The sequence below is a fragment of the Haliotis cracherodii genome, unplaced genomic scaffold (assembly GCF_022045235.1).
Source record: "Haliotis cracherodii isolate W230 unplaced genomic scaffold, xgHalCrac1.p SCAF_11, whole genome shotgun sequence".
In the NCBI taxonomy this organism is placed as follows: Eukaryota; Metazoa; Mollusca; class Gastropoda; order Lepetellida; family Haliotidae; genus Haliotis; species Haliotis cracherodii.
This window is the reverse complement of record NW_027266266.1, coordinates 37407807-37432821: the sequence shown is the minus strand read 5'-3', so window position 1 is coordinate 37432821 and position 25015 is coordinate 37407807. Positions and strand designations below refer to the sequence as shown.

General features: G+C 39.4%; 1 protein-coding gene across 6 annotated transcripts in view; it reads left to right on the top strand.

Annotated features, from left to right (window-relative positions):
• LOC139456463 (uncharacterized) overlaps positions 1-25015 on the top strand; it is a 52575-nt gene that overhangs the window by 24539 nt on the left and 3021 nt on the right. The window contains exon 3 of one of the 6 annotated variants that reach the window (XM_071238191.1): positions 10509-10626. The exons of 1 other annotated variant lie outside the window; for it this stretch is intronic. In XM_071238191.1, the coding sequence (XP_071094292.1) occupies positions 10509-10626 (118 nt within the window). Of the gene's footprint in view, positions 1-10422; positions 10627-11691; positions 11806-13494; positions 13618-25015 lie in introns of those variants that run through there. 4 more of the 6 variants (XM_071238193.1, XM_071238190.1, XM_071238195.1 and 1 more) reach the window with 4 other exon arrangements.

The following is a 25015-nucleotide window of genomic DNA, read 5'->3' as shown; positions in this document are numbered from 1 at the left end:
CATTACCGACATTAAGAGTATTTTCACTATTTTTATGTAGATGAAACTACACTGTCCCATCTACTTGTCGATTCCTTATAGAACAGAACCCCATTACTTGTTAATTCGTCTAACGATTCCGGGTATAATAGACCACATTGCTTGTTAAACCCAACAAAGGACTCCAGAAAGAATAGGACCACATTGCTTGTTAAATTCAACTACGGATTCGGGGTAGAAAGGACCACATTGCTTGTTAAATCCAACTAAGGATTTCGGAAAGGATAGGACCACATTGCTGATTATGTCAAACTAAGGATTCCGGTAGAAATAACCACATTACTAGTTGAATCCAACTACGGATTCCGGGTAGAAATGACCACATTGCTTGTTAAATCAAACTAGGGATTTCGGAAAGGATAGGACCACATTGCTGATTATATCAAACTAAGGATTCCGTGTAGAATAACCACATTGCTTGTTAAATCCAAGTAAAATAAGGATCGGGTGTGGTCACAATTTTCGAATACATCGTTGTTCAGGTTTAAACTGCTCATTTCTTTACTTGGTTATATACAGGCTGTCGTGGTAAAGGGATATCTGGAATAATACTGACTGTGACAGCTTTACATTTCCCACTGGCCTAACGAATGTTTCCCCGTGAATATACAGTGCACAATCTATTACTTTATACACAATTAGTCGTTTATTACTCTCTGAGGCGATTGTCTTATGAACTCTGCATATGCCACTCCGGCAGAGAGCGTGTATTCATACCGTGTACTCTCGCACCTCTTTCGTCATCAAACTTATCATGTTCTTTAAGCGTTTCAGATGCACTAATGTTAAATCAGGCTGGGGTAGCCCCATACAATTTCTCAAGGTTCTTTTGAAAAATTCAATTAAAATTAATATATTTAAATAAATTTAATCATTTCAAATATAATAAATCGTGATGTTTATATTCTCACATAACTCACGACAAACTGGCCGGTTGTTATCATTATTCCTCCGATGTCCGCGGCAGTTTGAAAGTGATGGAATAGCGATTGGTCTTCATTACTTTGTGAAACGCCATCATCCTTTGTGTACCCTGATCTACCTTCACGAGTGGTTTGTCGTGTACACAATTAACGATTTATCAATACGTCAAACCATATCGTCAATTCCATCATTATTACCATACGTTTTCCTTATCAAGTCTGAACGATCATGGTTACGTTTGTGTTCGAGTATCCATACAGGTTGTGCACGCACCTCAAACCGATCACCCCGTACTTCACACTATTGATTTAAGTCGCCCGCAAAGCCCGTTAGCGTATGTAGCAGGGAAATCCAGTGCACTGGCTGGCCCAGCAACGCCGCACGAATGTCCATAGAAAGTCGGTCAGTTCAATACTTCACCTTTGAGGCTAGTGTTAAGCGGGCCAGAAAACTCGGCTAATCATTATCGAAAAGCAACAGCGAAAAGTAAAACCATTATTTGAGATTCTTATTCAAAAGATTCAAATGCATATATGTATTTTATTCATATAAAGCGCAGGCTGACTGTGCATTGCAAACTTACAACCCGATAACAGTGAATGTGCTGGGGACCAATGGCCGGCATTCTTTGCCATGGTAGGACATTCTTCTATGTTATTGCCATTTGTGAAATAATATTTAGGACTTGGTGTAAGACAATCAGTCAGTGTCTTAGGTCATAAACCAACATGACCTCTTATTTTCTATTATTTCGTTTTGTGAATCAAAATATTTTGTGTGTTCCTATTATATTTGCTTTGGCTGTAATGAATATTTGATAACATCCAACACCAATACGACCACAAGCTAATCACTTCTTATCTAATCGATAATTAGACTTTTTTATAAGTAAATACCACATGGCTGACGTTAATTAATAATGCAGTTTAACGTTGTACTTTACGTCAGGTGGGCTGCATAACAGACACGTGTATCGATTTGAATGCAGCCACGTAGAATATGTCACACTGACATGACCTAGGTCACCATGACTCTGCTCGCGACACCGACATCCAATACATGTCCATGAATATTTGAAACGCACGGGGCTGTGGAAACTGTATAGGGCATGTAGAAAGGGTGTATAGCTTATGGGACTATACACTGCCGACACACATTGTGTACAAATAGTTATTGTCCCCCCGGTAACAGGCAAGGGTCAAATCAGGCGTCTCTCTTCGGGTTGTAACTTCTAGTAAACAAACTCCGCGCATATAGGAAGTGCGATGAAGGGTGTCCTAGCCCATGTAAAATTGAATTAAACAAGCATGGCATAGATTTTATTTGACAGAGTACATGTGTGGTCAATGAACGCGTTAAGTCAGAGTGACCTTGTTTGATTGTAGTGTATACATTTACTCGTCGTTACGGTAACGTGGTGTTTTGAGTGTGTGGTAGGCTGTACTTATGCCCAATCGTGTTGAATATAGATCGCTTACCTGCACAAATGCAACACCATGCGTTAATCCATATATATTGTACATTTGAACATGTAATAGCCAGGCTCATACATTTACGTTTTGTATTGTCCGTTCAAAATATTTGCACATAATTAATAAGCTTAATAAATAATAAATTATTATTTACATTATTCATTCAACACTGGCCAAAAGTAAGGCAAAGTAGAAACCCCCCCTCTCTCTCTCTCTCTCTCTCTCTCTCTCTCTCTCTCTCTCTCTCTCTCTCTCTCTGCATCTCTCTCTCCCTCTCGTCTCTCTCTCTCTCTCTCCTCTCTCTCTCTCCTCCCTCTCCTCTCTCTCTCTCCTCCCTCTCTCTCTCATCTCTCTCTCTCTCTCTCTGCATCTCTCTCTCTCCCTCTCTCTCTCTCTCTCTCTCTCTCTCCCTCTCTCTCTCTCTCCTCTCTCCCTCTCTCCTCTCTCTCTCTCTCTCCCTCTCTCTCTCTCTCCTCTCTCTCTCTCTCTCTTCTCCCTCTCTCTCTCTCTCTCTCTCTATCTCTCTCTCTCTCTCTCTCTCTCTCTCTCATCCTTGAGTTATATGATGGTTATATATGGTGGTGGAGGATTCTTTGAAACAAATAACTGTTCCCGAGAATGGAGAAATATTGCCACCAGATTTTGTTCACTTGACATTCTCCTGATCTGAAAAAATAATGTGGGTCCAAAAAATGCGTTTTGCTCCTTTCAGAAGAACAAAATGTGTTGAAGCGCTGACTAAACATATTTTCTTCCTCAGACTAAAAGCTCCCCGAGAAATTTCATGGTTTGTATCTAAATGGGTATCTAGACCCACTCGTATTCACATCAGTAAAATGCTCGAGACTTGCAATTATTAATATTTGTATAATATTATAATGTCCCCGTGGCGTTCTACCAGGCATTTAAAATGTGTTGCATATACATGGTCTCTGTAAAAGTCAGGGTCATTGCGTGACTCATCAAAGGTCTTTCATTCTGCCTGTTATGTAGTAAGAATTTGTATTGATCCGAACAAATATGAAGCGTGTTTCTTTTCAACCTTGTTCAATGCCGCCATTAAAACGCATATACACAATTCATCGATTCAATGGATTTATCAAACTGGGTTGAGGAAACCATTATCTGAGAACTAGAACACTTAAATAGGAACAGATAGTGCCAATTGAATGATCCAATTTGTGTACAAATGTGCATTGACATATTTATTTTATTGATTGACCTTTTCAGAAAAATTAAATGCATGTCTTCAACACAATGTATGCGTATGCGTTTTTATAAGGGTGCGGCGCATGACCGAACTCCGCATGTGTGTGTTTGTGTCACTGTAATACCTGAACTTACTGTTACATGACACGTCTGTAGCTGTAATCCAGTGTAGCCTTGAACAGCCCATAGCTTTCATCCAGTTTTCTTTGAAACCGCTTGAACTTTCTATTTCCATGTGCCTGGACACAATAGATCATATTTTTTGTCACTGATAAATTCCTCTGCCTGAAGAAAATTGTATTGAGGTATGTATTTTGAATTGTAAGAAAGAGTGCCTTATACCAGATTTCATACCGTGTTATCGACATAAATGATAATATGTGAGAAAACATTCTAAGGCAATGGTAATGTGGGTGTTAGTGAGTCGTTTAAGCGACCTACCATTTCGTATCACGGGGATTCTGGTGTCCTGAAAAAATGTGTTGCATAACAAAAAACACATTTCGGTTCCTTCTTTCAGAGAAAAAAGTTTTGAAACAGTGACCGAGACAATATGCCATTGTATCCCATGCTACACCTGCATTCGCCCCACTCCAAAACCTCGCCACACCACCATACCGTCCCCACATTCAACCCACAACCCATCACACACACCCGCCTACACGCCCATGCTACCCCCATATTCAACCCACCACCCGTACCAGACCCATACCGACACCCCCAAACTACCCCCATATTCAACCCACCGCCCGTACCACACCCATACCGACACCCCCATACTACCCCACATTCACGCCACAACCCCACACTGTTACACCTCCTCAGAATGTTAGTTGATTAGTTCCTTAACGTCAAATTTATTAACGATATCTACCGGTGTCTTTTATTCAAGTCAAGTCCCATTTATTCGTATTGTTATTGGGTAAATCCCCAATTTTCAGTTACTACATCCCGTCGTGTTGTCTGGCTGCATCGACGATGAAATATGATCCAAATAGTGGAATGTAAAAACAACAGAAACAGCCTAAATGTCGTTTGACACATAAATACTTCACTTCTGACATGGCGTGCCGGGTGTTTACGACTGCTAATTATTAAATATTTACACTTTTGGGGCTTAAGTTTCATTTTGTTCTAGAGAGCCATTATGCATACATGTTTGAATATTTTCCCGGTGTGCCATTATTCATTCAATAGACCGAAACGTTTATGAAATATGAAACGAGGAAGCAAAAGTAGCAAATGGACCTTTATCTACGTCTATAGATCGAACCGATAGGGGAATGTTGTAATTGAATCGTGTCATGGACAAAAACTGATCACTTCAACACACATCAGGGGTAGGCACCTTTGGTCGCATCTAACTAGTCCGTAAGGTTTATGTAAAATAACAAACTGTGGTAGCAAACAACTAGTTTCTATATATCTTCACTAGTCTCGGACTAACGGACGAAGGACCGTGTCTAACCCATGATATATATACTGAACAAAAAAAATGGTTTTGGATCATGAATATTTTAGGGTAACCTTAATGAAAGTGTCAGCTCAGTGAGTACATTATTAAATTAATCCCCCAAACTATTCATGATCCCCAACTGTTTCCTTCAGTGTATGAAGATGTAGGGTTACAGTGGAATCAGCCGAATCGAACCACCATCTGTCATCATCAAGTTAACGGGACTCCATGATGTTGTGCACCCTTTCAGTGTTTAAGTCCATGTTTGTGACTCTGACATTTTCGTATCTAAACGGGTTAGAAACCATATTTTAAGGATATTTAGAGTCAGGATTAACGTGTCTGTCAGTATTGTCAAGACATCTGGTCGCTCTGTAGAAGCAGTACTACACCAGTACAGAATAAAAACAAATGGCTTTAAATCTAAACTTATCAGTTAAAATATATTATTCTACTATCCACGATATTCTGCTGTAATCGTAAAAAAATAATAATAACAACAGTGTTCCTAGAATCAAGTATTTCATTCATTAATGTTATGTATGTGGAATGAGGGATGTTATTGAAATATGCCTATCGGCTTGATCTTGAATATTAAAATGACTGGAATACCTGTCATATTATGATCAACATTTCCTTAGTGATATCTGCATGCTTTCCTTGACCTATTATCCAATTTCCTTATCGGTCTTCTTTCACTGCAATAAACTACAGGGCGGATGTTTGATGGTGGCTAGAAATAAATTAAACAAGAAATGGTCTCTCGATGGTGATGAATTAGTTTGTGTTGGAACTTACATTTGATGGGTTTCGGCGACTGTTTTTTTAGCCTTGTAAGGTAAGATAACGTTTGCAATTTTCTGGTCAACCCAATTTTCAAGTCTATACTTTCTTTTGCCCCACAGCTAACTTCACTTACCGACTTGATTTACTGATCCGATTGATACAAGAAATACATTATTTCTTTTGTTACGTACTGTCGGTTATTCAGTGATTTTACTGAAGACAAATGGCAAAAGGACGTTGTATTGTTTATCAACCATATCACTACCATATACGAAAAGTATTTTGTCCGAATAATGAACCGATCTGAAACACTATTGACTCGCCAAACTAAATTGTCACTATTAACTATGTTCACCACCGCGAGCATGTGTTATATATATATATATATATATATATAAATTAGTGTTCTCTGCTTCATAGCATTTATTACCCTGATGAAGGATCTATACTCCGAAATGTTGTGTTCGTCAACGTAGAGACGTTGACATCCATAAATTCTTTATGGTGTAAAGAAGCACTACATTCATATATCAAAGACCGCGTGTTTTACGTTCCAAGTATCCAGTCAATATTCGTGCACTAACATGGACATGTTTAAACACAATGCACAATGTTTAGTCCTCAAAATGCATAGGTATTGGGCATGTTGTTGGTCTGAGTGACATCCTAGCCCATTTCGTGTGTTGAGATTCTATAGGGTTTTGATAAAACATGAAAAACCTTTGGTCCGTTTAGGAATTATAAGCTCCTTAAACACGTTTAATGCTAAATATATCTAGCATTTGTCGACTACATACGCGTATTATATACATTGTAGTTACGGGATGTTTAAATGCAATGGATTCCTAATTTTTCAAACGTATCCCCATTAGTCAGTTTCGACCAGTCCGAATTCCACCACACTGTCACTGTCGCCACCTTATAATCTGTAGCAGGGTCAATGTCCCTTGCAGTCAGACAAGGTAGCAATAACGCTTGCAACACATGCAACAACTCACACATAAAGAAAATCAATAATCTGTTAATGTAATATGGAATTCACAGCCATCGTCAGAAGGTAGGCCACGGGGACCTGTAACCAAGGACGCTTGGGCCTAAATGAAATACAGTCAAACCTTAGTTCCAGTTAGTAGTATTTATAAACAGTCACAACTTCAATCGCTGGTAAATGTCATTGTAAATTACCACGTCGAGCTTCTATAAAAAAATATAAACTAACAAGCACAAGAAATTGTTATTTGTAATTTAATGTCAAACGAATCTAACGGACTTAAAACTTGCTGTGTTTAATTTTGTATATGTTCTTCATCTAATGTTTTTGATAATATTAGTCTATATTTAACTATTGTATTGAAACCATATAAATTTCTTACATTTATGAAATATGCTTCTATGATTATGGTTATGAATTCACTATACACACATGCTCATAATTTCAATCTATACCCGAATTTTCATTGTAAAAACACGTAAAATGTGTTTATGAATAATGATAATGATTTTAAAATGTCGTAAAGATCCGGGTTAGAATAGGTTTCATGCAACCCATGCTTGCCGTAAATGGTGACTATGCTTGTCGCAAGAGGTGACTGACAGGATCGGGTAAACAGGCTTGCTACTTGGTTGATATATAAATGTCATGGTATCCCAGTAGCGTGGATCGATGCTCATGATGTCAATCGCTGAATTGCCTGAGCCACGCTTGTCGTAATAGGCGACTATGCTTGTCGTAAGATGCGACCAACGAGATCCGAGATGTGGCGTTAAACAGCAAACAAACAAAACAAAGGATTTTAAAAGATTTTAATGAAGTGCTAAAATGAATTTAAACGAAATACATTTATGTATTGTATGACTCATTGTGTCACGGGTTGACATGACGCCACCGGTCCCAGCTGTGGCGTTATTTTTCATCACATCGAAGTCAACAAACCTGACCACCCGAACCCGTTAGTCGCCTCTTGCGACTAGCATGGATTGCTGAAGACCAATTCTAACCTGGATCGTCACGGGTCTCCCCACCTGATATAATTGGTGAAATCCATTTCTAGGGTCTTGCGTTGATATTACAGTAAACTATGTTTATAACGAACACGCTTATAACGAACAGACCGATATAACGAACTTATTTTTTAGTCCCGGCCATTAGTTGCATATATACTTTATATATGCGTATAACGAACTACGGTTATTACGAACTAAAATTAGAGGTCCCTTTGAGTTCGTTATAACCGTAGTTTACTGTACTAAAGTTGGCGTGAGCTCACCTCGTTTTCAGTCCAAGGTTTAGATTCGCATGTTACTAGATACACCATGACAGTCCATATCACACCAACAGCGTCACTGATTTAACCACGACCAGGGATTTACCTAGGTTTTATCACGTACAAGTCCTGTGGACGCTCGGTAATACATACATAAGGACGCTAGCTAAAGATGGTGAGCAGCGTATCAACATTAAATACAATTCAAGTTTGGGTGTGCCCTCTACTTGTTCTTATTTTTTTAATCGCAATGTAGTGATGAGTTATTAAAATCTGACTTGGACGTTGTTATTGGCGTTCATTCTTAGGTTTTATGTATATATGATGTTTTATTTTGCACTATCGTGGCGAACCGGGATTTGAACCCACAATCAAAAGTTTCTGACGTGCCCAATGGTCGCAACCCTGCAAAGCTAATTGCGGTGCCTTAGACGACTGGGTCACCCGTGCCCCCACGAGCATTACGCTTCGCAGTAGTTAATGATGGTGTTGTGTCGGAAGTATACATTCTACACTACAGAAATGTGGCCTGTTGGCAGCTTTTCCCAGATGGAAAGTACTGAGCACACGTTGCAGTGGCACAATATGTCGTCCACACGAGTGTCATACAGCCAAAATTGAAGTATCATTCCCAGTCGCATTTGCGCTCCCTGTCCACATCACGATGTCCAATGTACCATGATCATGTTTAGTGCTTGTTAAATGACATGATCATATTGTTAGTAAACCCCACCGGCTTACATAAACGTCAGAAGGAGCCAGCCGGAGATCGATAGGGCCTCAGATTCACTTTAATTCATCTGGGCACTCCGACCTAGTCTGTCGGGGTCATTGAACCATCGGGCGCTCACTGCGCACGCGTTCACAGCGAATGATGAATATTCAAGGCTGTCTTCGATTCTATGTATAGACATGATGCGATACTAGAAGTCGGCCAGTTAGTTGGAGTGGTGGGGATCAATACTCAAGACATCGTAACGCTAAGAGACATGGAGAGTCTGAGCTGGAAATGGGCTATTTACGGACAGACATACGGGGCCGTGATCGACGGAGGTTTCATGTCTTAACGTTTGAAGCAGTCAGATGTTGCAGGTCAGGTGCCTGCATTATTGTTAATGCTTATGACATCATTCTTTTACTACAACCAATACTCGTTGTCTTTGAGAATAAAGATAAGTCGTTCTCTGTGGAGAGAAAACAACTCATGGTTGGTTAAACAAATATTTTGAAAAACAATAATTGGTTTCGAACGTAAGGTTGGATGTGTTAAAGGTCACGTGCCATGCTCCGCCACATCCGTGTCGTCAACCTGCATTGTCTATTGCCATAACCTTGAATAGAAACTAGACACAGTATCGCTCTAACTAATCCATATCGTGATGCCAAATCTGTGCCCTGGCAGTAAAGAATGCAGAAGAACATTCGTGAGAAAATACTTCGAAATCACAAACTACTGACGTATTCACAAGATCGAAATGATCTATGAATATACAAAAATGTACGGTCAGTAGCGCATTGAAACGACTTTATCAGAGTAGGAAGGAAATGCGAGACTGTGAAAGAATGTGAGACCGTATCAAATACGACCGACATCCTACACACGACACAGAATATATATGTACTTTCTGTTTATGTCATTATGACCCACAGCCAACTCAACAATAAGGTCCTTACAGTATATCACCAGCTTTACTTCAAACTGAAATGCACCAATGCAACTGCTGCAATATCAAAGGTTTGACAGTTGTATTGTAACTCGTCTATGAAATAAGATTAAAATTGCAATTAAAACATCGATTCTAACTTGACAAATTTCAGACGACAGGGCGTGAACTGTAAAACTCTCCAGCTGCACAGCATCCTTCATAGGGGCATTGATTCATGACGTATCCTACCTGTGGTATCACCCATGCATTAAACACCCATGCTTTAAATGCATTCCAGGTTGGAGCTTGCGTGGACATGATGTGCATGTAGGCATGCAATTAGTGACAGTGTCGCAAATCTGAAAAGTTGTGTTTTTAATAATGTGATGGTTTCCCGCACAGCTTCACGTTTTGCTGTTTTGGGAAGGGGCTCTTTTTGCATTGTTTGCAATGCAACTGTTGAGGTGTAAGATTAATTAATTCGGGGCCAGGCCTCCCGAATATTTTTTGATAGCGACATTGTAATAGTGCAGTGACAGTACTTGATAGGTATGTGAGCGTGAATGTGAAATCAATAACTCAAGTTGACATTACCTGTTGGTAGCAAGGTACGATGGTATATAGGCATGCGTCAGTTCAGATCAGTCAGACGCTCTGTGCACACGCGCTGTGACAACACGGATCAACATTCGGGCAATACTTTCATTCTTAGAGGCTTCGCACCACCAAGGGCCATGCTGCAGTACCCTCGGGACCAGCTGGATGGTTGGAGAAGAAGGGAGGGAATCAGGTGGATCAGAGAACCGTATGGAGGATTTAGGAGGCAGAGGGTACGATGGATTTATTTTAACATTATAATATATGATACCAATCACATTGGTAGACCAATTGGTAATTAAATATTTATGGTGATCGTTTGTCGTATTATTATACGCTATCGTATTATACGGGTCGTTATTTTTTTACACAAAGAAATAGCTAAATAATATTCGAGGGATATTTTGTTATACTTTGTTATTAACTTCTCGTGTGTCCGTAATGTTAACCTTGAAATAATTCGCCATCATAACTTTATAGTTTGGTTGGTAACAATTTAGCGTGTAGAAAAACGGTTGCTCGTGTGTTAAAGTCATTATTTCTCAACGTTGTTTATTACATTTTACGATACTGATTTAGAATTGTGTACATAAGACAAGCTGTACATGATATAAACAACCAGGAAAAAGAAAGCATACACCCATGTTTGATGGTCGCTAAATATGAAACAAACAAGAATGGTTATTCGATGGTGACGTATTTGATGCCGGTATCATAGTTGTGTTCTTGGACCTTACTTTTTGCTGTGTTTCGGCCAGTAACGTTCTGATAACATTTGTAAGTTTTGGTCAAATCCAATTTCCACGTGAATATTCCTATACGTCAGTTTCATAAATTAATAGTTTCGTTAATAAATACTTCAGCGTGTGCTGATCGTTCTTATTGAATGTTTCAATACTGTCCTTGAATACTAATATAGTTACAAGTTGAAAATATAGTTTTGCCAATTGGTGTAACGCTTTGAAAAATCAATTCAGTAGTGATTGAATCAGCACAGATTTTGTCTACATATGTACTCAACTTAACGCGAATAAAATATTTTCCGTTTTCTCCTGACGACTGAGTTGCTAGGTACCTCACAGCGCGGGTCATCGATGGACGTAATGCACTGTTTCAAAGCCCTATAAACTAATGTATTTATTCTATATGTCACAGACAAGGAAGTATCGGTGTGTTGTAACTGAGGCAGCTGTTACTGTATAACGCTCTGCGGCAGATAGTTTTATTCATCGTTATGCGTGTTCTCGCGTGATTTGTTTTACTGGATGTGGACTGGGGTCGTGGTGACCTGGGTCGGCAACAATACCTCACATTGCCGATTTTAGAGGCCAGTGTAGTTCTCCGACTTGTGTTTCGGCGCATGATAGCGAGGGTTACAAGTGGTTGCCGAAGGATCATACATTGTATGTAATGTAGGTCATTTCTTCTTGGAATCTTCTTGGTTGTCTGCACGTATATATGTCTGTTGCAGTCCGACTCAGCGTGTCCGTCTGGGCGTGTCTGATTGCACTTACATCTTGCAATACTGCTTCCATGTATATGTGTACAGAGGGACTCATTGAGTGTACGTCTGTCTATTTGTTCTGTGTGTGTATGTGTGTGTGTGTGTGTGTGTGTGTGTGTGTGTGTGTCTGTGTTTATATGATTGTATGTAGAGTCTGCACATCTCTCTAGTGTCTACAAGTGTGTAGGTATATTCTCTACATGTCTATGAAGAGGTTCTGTGTGTGTTTATATGCGCACAGGTATATTCTCTACACATCTTCAGGTAGTTTTGTATGTATTTATATGCGAACAGGTATATTATCTACAAACCTGGTAGTTTGGTATGTGTTTATATGCGTAGAGGTATATTCTCTACGCATATTCTGATAGTTTTGTATGTATTTATATGCGTACAGGTATATTCTCTACGTATATTCTGTTAGTTTTGTATGTATTTATATGCGTACAGGTATATTCTCTACACATATTCTGATAGTTTTATATGTGTTTATATGCATGGATGTATATTCTCTACACCTCTTCTGGTAGTTTGGTCTGTGTTTATATGCGTACACGTATATTTTCTACACCTCTTCTGGCAGCTTGGTATGTGTTTATATGCACACAGGTATATTATCTACACATCTTCTGGTAGTTTTGTATGTATTTATATGCGTACAATTAGATTTTCTACACATATTCTGGTTGTTTTGTATGTGTTCACATGCGTACAGGTATATTCTCTACACATCTTCTGGTAGTTTGGTATGCGTTTATACGCATACAGGTATATTCTCTCTATATATTCTGGTAGTTTGGTATGTATTTATATGCGTACAGGTATATTCTCTCTATTTATTCTGGTAGTTTTGTATGTATTTATATGCGTACAATTAGATTCTCTACACATATTCTGGTAGTTTGGTATGTGTTAGTATGTGGACAGTATATTCTCTACACATCTGGTAGTTTGGTATGTGTTGATATGTGGACAGGTATATTCTCTACACATCTGGTAGTTTGGTATGTATTTATATGCGTACAATTAGATTCTCTACACATATTCTGGTAGTTTGGTATGTGTTAATATGTGGACAGGTATATTCTCTACACATCTGGTAGTTTGGTATGTATTTTTATCATATAATGGGTAGGTTTATCGGCAGGATAAAGCCAACGGATAAAAACGATATCAGTTGGGGTCATATGCGGATAGGGATGCAAATATCAAAGGTCAAGTAGGGACTTCTATCAGTGTTTACAAACAACATGGCGTCGCCCTTGTCATTCGGCGATCGAGTCAGAATTAACCATCGGGAATCAGGATAAATTAAAGGGATAATTGCTATCATTATCAAAAGAACAGTCTAATATACTGAAAATCAGTGTCTAACTGTGATGTAGCTAAGTCATTTTCTAAGTTTTGGCAACTTTTGAGATATAAATTTCGAAACAATTTTACGAGGGCACTAGGCCCAGCCAAGCGGGATCAGTAGCCATATCTGTGCTTGTCGAGCTCTGCGGCTTGAAACCTTTTCCACATAATATGTTTGAATTGTTACCTTGTTTCGTTTTGTCGCTCTGTGTACATCTGACTGTACTTGACGTTATGACAGGACAGACCGACTGTCAACAACGTCTGAACGTGGCCGTGACGTCCCAAAGACTAGGGTTAGAGAAGCTTCCCTTTGACAAAGGGCAGTTACTCTAGCGGACAGACCGATGGATTGCCGCGAAATGCAAGTAAAAACAATTCTCTACACATCTGGTAGTTTGGTATGTGTTTATATGCGTACAATTAGATTCTCTACACATCGTCTGGTAGTTTTGTATGTATTAATTTTATATGCGTACAGGTATATTCTCTACCCCTCTTTCGGTAGTTTGGTATGTGTTTATATGCGTACAGGTATATTCTCTACCCCTCTTCTGGTAGTTTGGTATGTGTTTATATGCATACAGGTATATTCTCTACCTCTCTTCTGGTAGTTTGGTATGTGTTTATATGCATACAGGTATATTCTCTACCCCTCTTCTGGTAGTTTGGTATGTGTTTATATGCATACAGGTATATTCTCTACCTCTCTTCTGGTAGTTTGGTATGTGTTTATATGTGTGCGGGTAGATCACTACACATCTATCTGGTAGTTTTGTGTGTCTGAATAAGACCGGCTCCCTGTTGCGTGTAGTGGTAGAGCGTCTGCCTCTTAAGCTGAAAGTCGGGGTTCGATCCCCGGCCGCATCATACCACGAGACGTTAAAAGATGGTGCTTGTTCTTACTCTGCAAGGTGATCAGCATTTATGGACTAAAACAAGAACTGATCGGCTCGGAGACAGTATACTGTGTCTGAGTTGGATATTCATGTCAAACTGCGGCATGGTATCTCAGTGATCTAACACTATAAAATCGGTGTTAGTCCGGACCAGTAAAAGTTTACACACGCACACGCAAACACACACTGTATCTATCCAGTTGTTCTCTAAGGACTTATGTGTGTGGGTAGATTACCAGTTGTTCTCTAATGACTTATGTGTGTCGGTAGATTACCAGTTGTTCTCTAAGGACTTATGTGTGTGGGTAGATTACCAGTTGTTCTCTAAGGACTTATGTGTGTGGGTAGATTACCAGTTGTTCTCTAAGGACTTATGTGTGTGGGTAGATTACCAGTTGTTCTCTAAGGACTTATGTGTGTGGGGATAGATTCCCTGCACATCTATCTCGTAGCTCTGTATGGATATATCTGTGTGAGGAGAATCCCTGATTATCTATCCAGTAGTTCTGTAAAGATGTATATGTGCGTAATTCTGTACATTTAGTAGATCTGCATGTATGTATATATGTGTTGGTAGACTCTCTCTGACAACACGTCCCTCTAGTAGGTATGTATGACTTTTATATGTGAGGTCAGACAGTCGGTTAAACGAAAATTATGACTAAATAATTGACATGGTATATCCTTAAAATATAGTTTGTAAATATCAAATCTTGACCATGTTAATAATGAATGAATGAAGAAGGTCTTTTGTTCAGGTTCTATTAGCATGACGCGATATGTCCGCGCATACATGGGCGAAAAAATAGAGTCTAAAATATGGATAGGAATTATATCAACTCCCGCATGTCCTTACAGTTGCACTGTGTGCACACGGGGGATTTTCGTTTATAACTCAATAAATGATATATGAATGTAGAGCTTGTTTACAACATAAGGAATTTATGGATGACAACTTCTTTATGTTGAGGAACACAACGTTTAGGAGTATATACTTACTCCTTCATCAAGTGAATAAATACTATGAAGTAGAGAACATACGTATGAAGTAGAGAACACACGCACGTACGCACGCACGCACGCACGCACGCATGCATGCACGCACGCACGCACGTATGTATGTCTGTATGTATGTATGTGCCAGTAAGATTGGTTTGGTTTGTTTGTTGTTTAACGCGGCACTCAGCAATTTTCCGCCTAGATGACGGTGGTTTGTAAATAATCGAGTCTGGACCAGACAATCCAGTGATTAATATCATGAGCATCAATCCACGCAATTGGGACCGATGACATGTATCAACCAAGTCAGCGAGCCTGACTACCCGATCCCGTTAGTCGCCTTTTATGACAAGCATACTCGCCTTTTACGGCAAGTATGGGATGGTGAAGACCTATTCTACCCCGGATCTTCACGGGTGTACCTGTAAGAATAACAAAAGTAATAACATAACAAAGGTGGAAACTGAAAAAGGGAAGCCAATGGTTACCCACTTAACAGTTAATTAGCCCCGAAGGGTGATAATGGTGGAAACCTTTGTTATCTTATTACTTTCGATGTTCTTACAGGTACATATATATGCTCATTGCTTCATGGCATATATCCACTTGATGAAGGATTACGTATATACTCCAAACGTTGTGTTCATGGGGTAAGACCTGCATGCTTGTCCGTGTATACGTAACGAGTTGGACAGTGACTTCTTGCAGTACTTGCAGTGCACATGCGAAGGCTTAAGTAATTGATGATATCCCTGCAACGACTGTGTCGTCAGAAAGAGTGTGATAATACACTGATGCTATTCCGGTGAGCGGCGGACGTCTGTTGCTAGCATTTGAACTTAGCACACCTTTACGGAACGTAACAGTATCCGGCAGTATCCCGAGGAGAAAATAATCTACAACAATATTGTGAAGCTTCAGGATAATTTTATGAACAAGTATTTATCAATGAAGGTAGCTGAATCTTGAATAGTTATTCTTGAACGGGGTCACCAGGTTACCGGTACTCAGCTTTGGCAGCAACACACAAGACATGGCTATAGTAGGTGTAGATTACCAAGGATATCTCGCTTCTGTCGCTTTCTAAAACGCCAGGAATTTTAATGTTGTACTTGGTAGACTTCCATGGCGATATTGTTCCACTGTGATGCTATAACTAGTCCCACTGTTTCAGGGTTTTGGTAATTGGACCTTTCATCTGATGACAGATGACAAACAACTTCACCTGTCCACATAAACATCATTATTGATACGATTCAAATTACATTTTTATAGCATTTTTCACCTAAAGACACATCAGTGGTCCATATTTTTTTTGTACATATTCCAACGAATCAGTGCGATTTTATCAACACATGACGGGTGATACCCATTGCATTTGAGGTCCACCTGACCCGTGAAGATCCGGGGTAGAATAGGTCTTCAGCAACCCTTGTTGCCGTAAAAGTCGACTATGCTTTTCGTAAGAGGCGTCCAACGGGATCGGGTGGTCAGGCTCGCTGACTTGGTTGACGCACGTCATCGTATCCCAATTGCGTCAATCGATGCTCATGATATCAATCACTTGATTGTCTGGTCCAGACTCGATTATTTACAGACCGCCTACATATAGCTGGAATATTGCTGAACGCGGCGTTAAACAACGAACAAAGAAACAAACAAACAAATGAAGTCCAACTGCACATATTCTTGCACTTCACCGTTGTTTCCGAGTGAGTACGATCAATGCTCACTGTTTCTTGTAAGTAGTTGATCCGCGGCAGTACACCCTTGTTCACCCAGTGTCATACGTAAGCTTACATTGAAGCGTGAATTGTTTGGGCTTTTCAGTGGGAGAAGATATACGAACATGAAAACCCGTAAAACTTTGACATCTTTTAATTCATTAAAACAATCTCACAGGATCAGTTACATGTCTTAAATAACCATGAAAAAGTTCATCGAATAAAAGGTAGCCAAGTGGTTGGAACGCTTGTTCGTCAAGTCGAAGGCCCGAGTTCGATAATCCTCTCAGGTAAACGTGTCCCCTTTTTTGGGTAGTAGTGCAACATTTCTAAAAACGTCGTAAAACCCAACTCGCTCTTGAATAAAACAACCATTTAAGTCGAACTGTAGAACCCCTCGGAACGACGTGGTCGTGTATCGCATCAATCAATTTCGCTCTGCATGCGCACCCAACATCCCAAACCATACAGTTCTTCGGCCCAAAAATGTAGCCTTCTGTGTCTCGATACATCCGGAATGAGTTTCAAACATATCATTCTGCATGTAGATTGAGAAACTACAGGGGAAATGTCAAACTTCACATTAATTTCTGACATAGTGACTAATACACAGCATGAAATTGTATACGGCCTGTTAAACTGTCGGGCGTCATGTACTTGATAAGCCTACACTACACAAACTGTTTTCTGTATCACACCAAATACTAGCATCACATTAATAAATGAAATTGTATGCGTGTAATATGCTTCATCGCATGCTCATACTTAAACGCGTTGACAGTGCAAACCCCCCTCCCCCACCCCACCCCACCCCATCCCCACCCCACCACCACCAGCACCACCACACACACACCCTTCAAAAAAGCAATAGTGGAAATGAAAAAGCGTGGACATTTTCTACACTGAAAACACAGAAAGCAATATGTTTCTCACCCTTTGTATGAAAGATTTGAGTTTGTCGCTCGGAGAGCTCTTTACCTGAGGGTTTCCATAGGCCTGTTGTGCAGGGCGATTTGACCTACACCTGCGTGAAAATGGGGCATGAAAAAACGATCGTCTTATACTCTCTATCTCGTCTGAATAGATAACAAAGCCGCTTTTCGTCTGTCTCGAGACGTTTCCACTCCTTTGAAAGGTCATTGTAACTGTTCACTAGACATACTCTATGCTTTATCTTACTAAGTCGGCCAGGTAGACGTGCTGAATATTGTTTAACATAGAATTCAATTCTGATATTGGCTATCGCCAGCGGAATTAGCCTGAGCTAACTGTGGATGCGTATGCGTATGCGTATGCGTATGCGTATGTGTATGTGTGTTCAACTAATAACTCATATTTAATATACAAATGTTGTTTTCTTAATATCAGCAAGGTTTAAGTGTTTTTATATCCCATGTACATCAAGGACATTCAGTAGACGTTGGTTATATTACAGGGGTTGAGGTTATTGTACTGTATATTAAGGTAAAAGTGGAATATATTCTAAGCAAACTGGGTTGTATCCTTTAAACATTTTACAAAAACAAAACGCTCGGAACATAATTCGTGGTTGATCAAGCAATTCACATTTTGTTGGGGACAAGAAAGAAAACGTAAATTGCCATAGGAAGTTTATCCGTTTAGTTTACTTAAAGGGTAAAGCGAATTATAAATTAAAGTATTGTAGGAGTATTGAGGTGTAATGGAAAACCGGGCATTAGTTTGGTGTTTTAGATGATGTTTAATTTATTGAAGGTGACAATTGTTAGTTTTCTGTCATTGGAACAACATTGGGAAAAATGTTAAACGAATTGTATTGTATCGTTTGTTATGAAATGAAATGTGAAAGACTTTGTGTTAAGAATGAAGGCATGTTTAAGACATTTTCAAATGGACCCGACCATCATGTCAATGTTTTATAAATTATTTATTTTGAGTGATCTGACTTTTAACTTCACTAGCTGGTTCGGAAACCTGCCAGTCCCAACTAAAAGAAACTCATCAAAATCTGTACCACGGCGAGTATAACCATTGGCGTCTCTAGAGGACATCGGCAGTATTTACATGAAGCAAATACTTAAATAAGCAAATAAAATATTAAGTGATAGTTTCGAGTGTATTTCATTTGGAGTATCAACTTCTTGATGAACTGCCTACCGACTACGATTCCCGATGTTGAGAACAAACAGGGCCGGAATTCATTCATACCAGCTAGTATCAGGTTTTATAATAGGTTTTGTGATAAACAATCGTTAAGCACTAACTCGCTAGTGCCACATTTAATGTTAATTACGTTTGTGATGTTCTTTTATATTTGCATGTGGGTTTACCAATAGGCTGAGACCTTGTGCTATTGTAATCCAAATTTCCTTCGGGATAATAAAGTGTTATTCCATACTAAAAAGAGGACTATATAGCCAAAATTCCCATGTTTAGGATTACTATTTACTGTTAATATATGCATGGAATTACAAATAAAGCGATTCACAATGAGTGCTTGTGCACGTTCGTGTCCCAGCAACCCACAGAAAGGTGGGCCACACGGCCACACGAACTATCAATTATTCCGGTTTATTATATATCAATAATGTCAATACACTTGGCGACCACGCCCGGACCACGTAACTTCAGTTTGTCACGCTGGTATTGCCATTTGGAAATGTACGATTGCATTTTGATCGTGTATGTAAATGTTAGACAGATGCACACACTGGAAATAGTTTAGAGTGAAATTGTCCGGTATTTATCCGCATTTTTATTTGTTACAAATTATTATTTCCTTTCCGTCGATTTTACAAAGGACAATATATCATAAATTCCAAAAGGAATAGTCGCATATTCGCATTCATGTCTACCCGTTCAGCCCACTACCTCAACACACTCAGCGTTTACTGTGTTACATCTATACTTTAGATTTCACATGTGTTTGAAAAAATAGGACTACGGAGGGGAGGGGAGGACTGTTATATTTGGAATTAATGATATATCATAGCTCAGTTTCATGAAACATGCGACCAGTTCATCAGAGGCTAGATGTAGTCTAACTCAGATTAATTCAACTAATATTTACTCATCCAGGCAAGAAATAAATGCTTTCATTCTCAACGTGGCATTATGTATGGCTGCAGAGTCCATACTTTGCAGAGATCCTTGCGTCTTAATGCACATGTCAAAATATGGATACCTATGCGAGTTGTGGGGGGAGTGTTAGTTATAGAATATATCCTTCCCCTTAAACAACTAACAAAATATACAATTAAGGCAGAAATCAAGGTATACATAAGCGGAGAAATAAAATAGATTGCTGATTCTAAGATAACCAATTGTATGTAGGAAAAATGACCAAAAATGAATTGTCTAAACCATTGCTTTAGGGTTGTGCCACGTCGATAACAGGATCTTTAATTGGTATTTATTACATGTATTAAAGTTATGTTAAAAGTTGTAAACTTCCTAATTGTATACATCCCTAGAGTGTCGTGGGTGACATGGCAGCATTTGCCCTGGTCAGGTGAATGAAACACTGGATAAGAGGGGGTGGATCACTGGGAATCCCTGCAATAGCACACGTGCGTCATGAGTGAAGAAAGGGATATGAGGCTTCACAGTCCACTGTACTTATATTACAGCTAATATAAATAGAGGCGAACAACTATTAACAGAATAGGCCTGTTACCGAGAGTCACGGAATACTCTCAATATTCTCGATGGCTTGGATTCAGAGATACAGCGCTATAGCTAGTGTCACCTGGATAGATAGATAGATAGATAGATAGATAGATAGATGGATAGATGGATAGATGGATAGAGAGATGGCATTTATTAAATGAATACGCCTAAAGAATATATTCATAAAACGAAATGTTATGTTGTGAATCCCATGTCTTCTGCCAGGACCGGAACAACTACGTGTGTTGAAATATTACCCCTCCAGCAAATAGTCGTCAAAGATAAAGTTTGTTTTGTCATGGCAGGTACATTTTCATGTGTTTGTGATGGCTGCCACCGGTGGCCAACGTTTGGCGAACACTTGGTATCATTATTTGATATTGATTCACACATGCTTATGATGTAGTTGAAATGATACAATGGACTCTGTATATATTGTTTTTAATTTTGTAGCTTTTATTTTGAGAACCAACACTAGACAATACTTTGTATTGTCCAATATTTCCAAGGTTTTCCTCCCACCCTGCCTGTACCATCTTCCCACATCCAGTCTGTGGGGCAGAGGCAATTCCCTTGTATCCTTAAGTACAGACACTTGGAAGAACTGCATTTCTTGAAGGACATGCTAACCCTTTTCACGAACGGTAATGTCATCCATTTCTATTATTTTTTCCTTTTGTACCCAATGGAATCTGTTCCGCGTATATAGAGACTGACTATGCTGTGGCGTTAACGTTTTTTATTTATATTTAATGCATGTTCATTACCAAGCTACATTACATGCTCTACAAGCTTTATCGTGCAGGAAAGCATCAGAGCAACGTAAGAAAGCATTAAAGCAACAAGGCTTTATTTCCCCTCTGTGACATGTCTGTGAATATGGCCGGGACGGTATAGGCAGGTTGCTATCTATTAGGGGTTATAGCATGTCATCATGACCCAGAGTAAGGGAGGCGTAATGTGGTCGGGGATTTCTGCACAGGCTGTACAGGTATGCCTATGCACATTGTCTCGTCTGTCTGTCGTGCAACTGCATATTCACAACCTGGCTGATCCCTTCGCTTATCTTGTTTATGTGTAAAATAACTATATCATGATTACCTGAGGGAGTGACAGAGCAAGACTGATGTCACACATGTATAAACTTGCAATGTCTGCCATAAATTATTCCGCCTGGTGCATGTTTATACATTAGCATAAACTATATTTGATTCAATTTAATTTGAATATCGAATGTTGTGGTGTTTGTATTAAATTCTCTGACACAAGGAAGTAGAAAGAGATGGAAGAGATAATTTCTTCAATCTACATTAACGAATCGTTGTAAATGAAGCTTAATCATTTGCGTGTTGCAATGACTCTTTTTGAAATGAGTCGTGATTGTGAAACTATGTTGTCATTATATTCATGATTCAGCAAGTATTTGATTAAAATATTACAGCTGAAATGATTTACTCTGGTATCCTCTGAATAAATCATGTTTTACGTGCAATATCTTGGTTTTAATATGTTTGTTTGGTTTATGTAATCAATACACACATCTGGTTGTGTCCCCACTCCCATTAAAATTATTTTAACAGCTGCATCTCGTATCCTCTGCCTATAGGCACCAACTGAAGGTTTTCTCAATTCTAAGGACAAATTTCACCATAATGTTAAACGGCAAATTACAAGTGAACGAGACTGGAAAGCGTACACTGCCATGACAAGATTTCAGATACATAGTAGGCAGAAATGTATGGATACAGATAGTGTGGGCAACATTCCATTTGCAGACGAGTCACATTAATATTAAGCAAATGTATTTGTTGATCAGACATTGAGGAAGATGACGCCGAAACTCTACTCTCTCCGATCAACTCAGTTAAAGATTCTTTAGAAATGTATTTTGCATTGGGAAATACTTGACATATACATGTTTGTGCTTGCTTGTTTTTCTACTTCTACTCTATCGGCTTTTATTAATTACTCACAATTAAACTTTCAACAATGTAAACCAACTAAAATGTTTATTTTGCAAATAATTTGCAATATCTAAAGTATGATTTTATTATTCTATTGAACTGGTAATATTAAGTATGAACGAAATAAATCATATACGCTTGTGTTATGGATGAACAAAGGTATGCTTGTGGGCTTCTTTGCTAGACATTTGTATATTTAGGAGGTTTACGTGGGTTGAATATTCGACAGCACTTACGCTGCTATTGTTGGGTTTAACTTTATTTGTAGTATCCCTTGAAATTACCTTATGAAATCTTTTTCCAATAATATTGGACAGAAATCATGCTCGCTATTTTGTCCTGAGGAGTCTTCAACCTGAGCCAGACTTTCGTCCCTTGTGAAGCAAAAACGTTGATTTTACTGCAAACCTCCGGAGTGACCACTAATTCAGTGTTAAATCTTTTTTTTTGATGACATAACCAATTTGTTTTAGCCTGTGAAACCGTGTCTTTGTCAGTTCGTCGCGTCGACACATTATTCTATAATTCAAAAAGCTGTTGCACGTATATCTGCATGGACTGCAGTTGCTACATACGGTGCCTACTATTGTATTCAGAGTTGCCACTCACAGCCTGGTATGTACCGATAAGGAACATTTCTTAAAAATGTTTGACAGTTTGGAATATTTATGCGATCAGTCAAACGCGTCTTTTGTCTGGGACTGTCACAGATGGCGTAAGACTTAAATTCTGTTATTTATCCCACTCTCCTGATATTACAATGACACAGTGTTGTTTATCCAAATACTCCTGTTATTGCAGTGTCACACTGTTGTTTATTCCACACTCCTGTTATTACAGTCAGAGTATTGTTGCAGTGGCAGTGTTGTGTATCCCATTCTCCTGTTATTTTTTGCAGGTACACCGTAGTGTTTATCCCATTCTCCTGTTGTTGTAGTGACACGGTTTTGATTATTCCACACTTCTGTTGTTGCAGTGACAGTGTTGTGTATCCCACACTTCTGTTGTTGCAGTGACAGTGTTGTGTATCCCACACTTCTGTTGTTGCAGTGACAGTGTTGTGTATCCCACACTTCTGTTGTTGCAGTGACAGTGTTGTTTATCCCACACTTCTGTTGTTGCAGTGACAGTGTTGTGTATCCCACACTTCTGTTGTTGCAGTGACAGTGTTGTGTATCACACACTTCTGTTGTTGCAGTGGCAGTGTTGTGTATCCCACACTTCTGTTGTTGCAGTGACAGTGTTGTGTATCCCACACTTCTGTTGTTGCAGTGACAGTGTTGTTTATCCCACACTTCTGTTGTTGCAGTGACAGTGTTGTGTATCCCACACTTCTGTTGTTGCAGTGGCAGTGTTGTGTATCCCACACTTCTGTTGTTGCAGTGGCAGTGTTGTGTATCCCACACTTCTGTTGTTGCAGTGGCAGTGTTGTGTATCCCACACTTCTGTTGTTGCAGTGACAGTGTTGTGTATCCCACACTTCTGTTGTTGCAGTGGCAGTGTTGTGTATCCCACACTTCTGTTGTTGCAGTGACAGTGTTGTGTATCCCACACTTCTGTTGTTGCAGTGGCAGTGTTGTGTATCCCACACTTCTGTTGTTGCAGTGACAGTGTTGTGTATCCCACACTTCTGTTGTTGCAGTGACAGTGTTGTGTATCCCACACTTCTGTTGTTGCAGTGACAGTGTTGTGTATCCCACACTTCTGTTGTTGCAGTGACAGTGTTGTTTATCCCACACTTCTGTTGTTGCAGTGACAGTGTTGTGTATCCCACACTTCTGTTGTTGCAGTGACAGTGTTGTGTATCCCACACTTCTGTTGTTGCAGTGACAGTGTTGTGTATCCCACACTTCTGTTGTTGCAGTGGCAGTGTTGTTTATCCCCCACTCGTGTTCTTGCGAACGAATAGTGTAAAAGCTGTCTGTCCCTGGCCCCTGCTGTTGTTGGCATACAGTGTTGTTATATCTCGTCCTCTTGCTGTTGCTGACATACAATGTTGCATCCCTTTATCCTGCTGTTGCTGACATACAGTGGTGTATCTCGTCCTCCTAATGTTGCTGACATACAGTGTTGTATCTCTTCCTCCTGCTGTTGCTGTATCTCGCCTTCCTGTTGTACTTCGTCTTCCTGTTGATGTAGGCACACTGGATTTTACATGTCATACCAGCTGATTTAAGTGTATTTCTATTAGCCTGTGTCAAGATAAGTGCTTGTCATTATACTTGAGTCTGGGTCTTGAATTACAAAGGTCAGTGGTTATAATTCAGTCTTACATGACAATGATCAGTGATAGTGTTTGTCTCTTTGATTACAATGATCAGTGACCGTATTATGTGTATGTGTTTACCATAGCCACTGATCATGCAGGTGTCTTTGATTACAATGGTCACTGACATGTATTCTTGCCTCTGATTACGATGGCTTACGGATGATATAGGGTCTGATTCATATGACGCAGAAATTGGAAATATTTGTTTATTGGCAAATAGAAATGACTGACGTTTAGGATGTAAAGTGAGGGTCCAATG